Source organism: Oncorhynchus tshawytscha, unplaced genomic scaffold (assembly GCF_018296145.1).
Source record: "Oncorhynchus tshawytscha isolate Ot180627B unplaced genomic scaffold, Otsh_v2.0 Un_contig_740_pilon_pilon, whole genome shotgun sequence".
NCBI lineage: Eukaryota > Metazoa > Chordata > Actinopteri > Salmoniformes > Salmonidae > Oncorhynchus > Oncorhynchus tshawytscha.
The window spans coordinates 284001-290000 of record NW_024609694.1 but is presented as its reverse complement, the minus strand read 5'-3'; the positions used below and the strand labels follow the sequence as shown (position 1 = coordinate 290000).

General features: G+C 42.3%; 1 protein-coding gene across 2 annotated transcripts in view; it reads left to right on the top strand.

Moving 5' to 3' along the window:
* LOC112243944 (glycine receptor subunit beta) overlaps positions 1-6000 on the top strand; it is a 48998-nt gene that overhangs the window by 9667 nt on the left and 33331 nt on the right. For both annotated transcript variants that reach the window (XR_006082606.1, XM_042316996.1), the window contains exon 4: positions 3059-3126. Coding sequence is in view for 1 of the 2 variants with exons in the window: in XM_042316996.1 (XP_042172930.1) it covers positions 3059-3126 (68 nt within the window). In the remaining variant the exon portion in view is untranslated. The remainder of the gene's footprint in view (positions 1-3058; positions 3127-6000) is intronic.

The following is a 6000-nucleotide window of genomic DNA, read 5'->3' as shown; positions in this document are numbered from 1 at the left end:
ACTCTATTGATCTGTTATACAGTAACAACCATAACCCATGACTCTATTGAACTGTTATACAGTAACAACCCATGACTCTATTGATCTGTTATACAGTAACAACCATAACCCATGACTCTATTGAACTGTTATACAGTAACAACCCATGACTCTATTGATCTGTTATACAGTAACAACCATAACCCATGACTCTATTGAACTGTTATACAGTAACAACCCATGACTCTATTGACTCTGTTATACAGTAACAACCCATGACTCTATTGAACTGTTATACAGTAACAACCATGACTCTATTGACCTGTTATACAGTAACAACCCCCATGACTCTATTGAACTGTTATACAGTAACAACCCATGACTCTATTGAACTGTTATACAGTAACAACCCCCATGACTCTATTGAACTGTTATACAGTAACAACTATTGAACTGTTATACAGTAACAACCCATGACTCTATTGACCTGTTATACAGTAACAACTCTAAACCATGACCCCATTGAACTGTTATACAGTAACAACCCATAACCCATGACTCTATTGAACTGTTATACAGTAACAACCCATGACTCTATTGATCTGTTATACAGTAACAACCATAACCCATGACTCTATTGATCTGTTATACAGTAACAACCCATGACTCTATTGAACTGTTATACAGTAACAACCATAACCCATGACTCTATTGAACTGTTATACAGTAACAACCCATGACTCTATTGACCTGTTATACAGTAACAACCCATGACTCTATTGACCTGTTATACAGTAACAACCCATGACTCTATTGAACTGTTATACAGTAACAACCCATGACTCTATTGACCTGTTATACAACTAACAACCTGTTATACAGTAACAACTCCATGACTCTATTGACCTGTTATACAGTAACAACCCATGACTCTATTGATCTGTTATACAGTAACAACCCATGACTCTATTGAACTGTTATACAGTAACAACTCTAACCCATGACTCTATTGACCTGTTATACAGTAACAACTCTCACCCATGACTCTATTGACCTGTTATACAGTAACAACTCTAACCCATGACTCTATTGACCTGTTATACAGTAACAACCCATGACTCTATTGACCTGTTATACAGTAACAACCCATGACTCTATTGACCTGTTATACAGTAACAACCCATGACTCTATTGAACTGTTATACAGTAACAACCCATGACTCTATTGACCTGTTATACAGTAACAACCCATGACTCTATTGACCTGTTATACAGTAACAACCCATGACTCTATTGACCTGTTATACAGTAACAACCCATGACTCTATTGACCTGTTATACAGTAACAACTCTAACCCATGACTCTATTGACCTGTTATACAGTAACAACTCTAACCCATGACTCTATTGACCTGTTATACAGTAACAACCCATGACTCTATTGACCTGTTATACAGTAACAACCCATGACTCTATTGACCTGTTATACAGTAACAACTCTAACCCATGACTCTATTGACCTGTTATACAGTAACAACTCTAACCCATGACTCTATTGACCTGTTATACAGTAACAACCCATGACTCTATTGACTGTTATACAGTAACAACCCCATGACTCTATTGAACTGTTATACAGTAACAACCCCCATGACTCTATTGACCTGTTATACAGTAACAACCCATGACTCTATTGACCTGTTATACAGTAACAACCCATGACTCTATTGAACTGTTATACAGTAACAACTAACCCATGACTCTATTGACCTGTTATACAGTAACAACTCTAACCCATGACTCTATTGACCTGTTATACAGTAACAACCCATGACTCTATTGACCTGTTATACAGTAACAACCCATGACTCTATTGACCTGTTATACAGTGACTCTATTGAACTGTTATACAGTAACAACCCATGACTCTATTGACCTGTTATACAGTAACAACCCATGACTCTATTGACCTGTTATACAGTAACAACCCATGACTCTATTGACCTGTTATACAGTAACAACCCATGACTCTATTGACCTGTTATACAGTAACAACCCATGACTCTATTGACCTGTTATACAGTAACAGTTCAATAGAAGAGAGAAAGAGGAGAAGATGAGAGAGGAGAGGAGAGATGAGGAGCAGAAGAAGAGGAGGAGGGGGGAGCAAGAAGAGAGAAGAGGAAGAGAGGAGAGAAGGAGAAGAGAGAAGAGGAAGAGAAGGAGAAGAGAGAAGAGGAGGAGATGAGAGAGGAGAGGAGAGATGAGGAGCAGAAGAAGAGGAGGAGGGGGGAGCAAGAAGAGAGAAGAGGAAGAGAGGAGAGAAGGAGAAGAGAGAAGAGGAAGAGAAGGAGAAGAGAGAAGAGGTGGAGAGGAGCGGGAGAAGATGAGGAGAGGAGGAGGAGAAAGGAGAAGAGGATGAGAATAGATAAGAGGAGGAAAGGAGAAGAGAGAAGAGGAGGAGATGAGGGGACAGAAGAAAGAATAGGAGGAGAAGAGAGAAGTGGATGAGAAGAGAGGAGAGGAGGAGATGAGGGGAAAAAAGAAAGAAGAGGGGGAAAAGAGAGGAGAGGAGTAGAAGAGTGGAGGAGAGGAGAGGAGTGGAGGAGAGGAAGAGAGGAGGAGGAGAAGAGAGGAGAGGAGAGGAAGAGGGGGACAGAAGAAAGAAGAGGAAGAGAGGAGGAGGAGAAGAGAGGAGTGGAGGAGAGGACAGAAGAGAAGAGGAGGAGAGAAGAAGGAGAAAGGACAAGAGAGGAGAGGGGGAGAGGAGGAGGACAGAATGAGTCTGTTTGGTTAATAAACTGAAAGTGTTGTAAGCCTGTGTCTGTGTGCGTGTGAGAGAGAGAGCCACGGCCATATGCTGCGAATCAGGTTGAGTGGAGCGGAATGATCACATGACTGTCAAGACCACAGAAATGCCAAACACACACACACACCGACACACACCGACACACACACACACACACACACACACACACACACACACACACACACACACACAAACTGGAATAAAACTGGCATGGGGGTGTTTATGTTGACTCTGTGTGTGTGTGTGTGTGTGTGTGTGTGTGTGTCCCAGGTGTTCCGGTGGAAGACAAGATTAATATGTTTATCAACAGTTTTGGCTCCATCCAGGAAACCAACATGGTGAGCAGAGTTACTAATGCTAAAACCATGCTAACAATGCTACCAACATTCCAACGTCATCAACATTAGCCTATATGCTATAAACAGTAGCCTGTATGCTATTAACATTAGTCTGTATGCTATAAACAGTAGCCTGTATGCTACCACCATTAGCATATATTCTATAAACATTAGCCTGTATCCTATAAACAGTAGCCTGTATGCTATTAACATTAGCCTGTATGCTATAAACAGTAGCCTGTAGCCTGTATGCTACCACCATTAGCATATATGCTATAAACATTAGCCTGTATCCTATAAACAGTAGCCTGTATGCTACCACCATCAGACTGTATGCTACCACCATCAGACTGTATGCTATCAGCATTAGCCTGTATGCTGCCCTAAACTCTCTCCTGGCCCCTTACACTAAGTCTGAATTTGTCCTGCTAGGTGACCTAAATTGGGACATGCTTAAACTACCTTAGCCAAGTCCTAAAGCAATAGGGCTCCCTAAATCTTACTCAGATTATTACCAATCCCACAAGGTATGACTCCAAACACCAAGAAAAGGCTACTCTCCTCAATGTTATCCTCACAAATAATCCTGATAGGTATCAGTCTGGTGTTTTCTATCATGTCCTTAGTGATCACTGTTTTACAGCCTGTGTTCATAAAGGTTATCCTCACAAATAATCCTGATAGGTATCAGCCTGGTGTTTTCTATCATGTCCTTAGTGATCACTGTTTTACAGCCTGTGTTCATAAAGGCTGCTCAGTGAAACAACCTGTCCTGATTTGTCATAGACGTTTGATATAAAACTTTAACGAGCCTTCCTTCATGAACTGGCCTCTGTAAATCTGGATAGAATCAGCTTGATCCCCTCTGTCGAAGATGCTTGGACCTTATTTTTTGATATTTTCAGATTTAAAAACAGGTTCGGCACCTGGTTCGACCATGATCTGGCTTACTCCACCTCAACAATTCCATTTGGCAAATTGCTCGGCACACGCATACCCAGGCTGACTGGCTCTCATTCAGGCAAATGAGAAATAAGTGCACTCAGGCTATCTGGAAGGCCAAAGTTAGTTACTTTAAGGAGCAGTTCTCTCTCTGTGGGTCTAACCCCAAGAAGTTCTGGAAAATGGTTAAAGATCTGGAGAATAAACCCTCCTCCTCACAGCTGCCCATGTCCCTTAATGTTGATGATATGGTTGTTACTGACAAGGAGCACATGGCTGAGCTCTTTAATCACCACTTCATTAAGTCAGGATTCCTATTTGACTCAGCCATGCCTCCTTGCCCGTCCAACATTTCCTCATCTCCCACCCCTTCTGATGTGACTATCCCCGATCCTCCTCCCTCTTGTCCCCCTACCCCACTACAAAGGTTACCCCTGCAGGTGGTCACTGATTCCGAGGTGCTAGAGGAGCTCCTTGACCCCCAAAAAACACCTGGGTCAGATGGTTTAGACCCTTTCTTCTTTAAGGTTGCTGCCCCTATCATGGCAAAGCATATCTCCAACATTTTTAACCTGTCTCTCCTCTCTGGGGAGGTTCCTATTGCTTGGAAGGCAGCCACGGTTCGTCCTTTATTTAAAGGGTCAGATCAAGCTGATCCTAACTGTTTAAGGCCTATTTCTATTTTGCCCTGTTTATCAAAAGTGTTGGAAAAACATGTCAATAATCAACTGACTGGCTTTCTTGATGTCTATAGTATTCTCTTGGGTATGCCATCTGGTTTGCGCTCAGGTTATGGATGTGTCACTGCAACCATATACAGTAGGTCCTCACTGATGTCAGCATTGCCCTTGAATCTAAGCAATGTTGTGCTGCTATTTTTATTGACTTGGCCAAATCTTTTAATACGGTAGACCATTACATTCTTGTGGGCCGGCTAAGGAGTATTGGTGTCTCTGAGGGGTCTTTGGCCTGGTTTGGTAACTACCTCTCTCAAAGAGTGCAGTGTATAAAGTCAGAACATCTGCTGTCTCAGCCACTGCCTGTCACCAAGGCAGTTCCCCAAGGCTCGATCCTAGGCCCCATGCTCTTCTCAATTTACATCAACAACATAGCTCAGGAGGTAGGAAGCCCTCTCAACCATTTATATGCAGATGATACAGTCTATTACTCAGCTGGCCCCTCCCTGGATTTTGTGTTAATCGCTCTACACAAAGCTTTCTTAGTGTCCAACAAGCTTTCTCTGCCCTTAACCTTATTCTGAACATCTCTAAAACAAAGGTCATGTGGTCTGGCAAGAATAATGCCCCTCTCCCCACAGGTGTGATTCCTACATCTGAGAGTTTAGAGCTTGAGATAGTCACCTCATACAAGTACTTGGGAGTATGGCTAGACGGTACACTGTCCTTCTCTCAGCACATATAAAAGCTGCAGGCTAAAGTTAAATCTAGACTTGGTTTCCTCCATCGTAATCGCTCCTCTTTAACCCCTGCTACCAAACTAACCCTGATTCAGATGACCAGCCTACACATGCTAGATTACGTAGACATCGTTTATAGATCAGCAGGTAAGGGTGCTCTCGAGCGGCTAGATGTTCTTTACCATTCGGCCATCAGATTTGCCACCAATGCTCCTTATAGGACACATCGCTAAACTACGTCAAAATGCTCTAGACACCTTGGGGAATCTGAAAAGGAATCTGGTTGATAGCCCATTCACTGCTCAATAGGGACGCACCAGAACACAGAGCTTTCAAAACACGAGTCACTTCCGGATTGGATTTTTCTCAGGCTTTCGTCTGCAATATCAGTTCTGTTATACTCACAGACAATATTTTTACAGTTTTGGAAACTTTAGAGTGCTTTCTATCCTAAACTGTCAATTATATGCATATTCTAGCATCTGGTCCTGACAAAATAGCCCGTTTACTCTGGG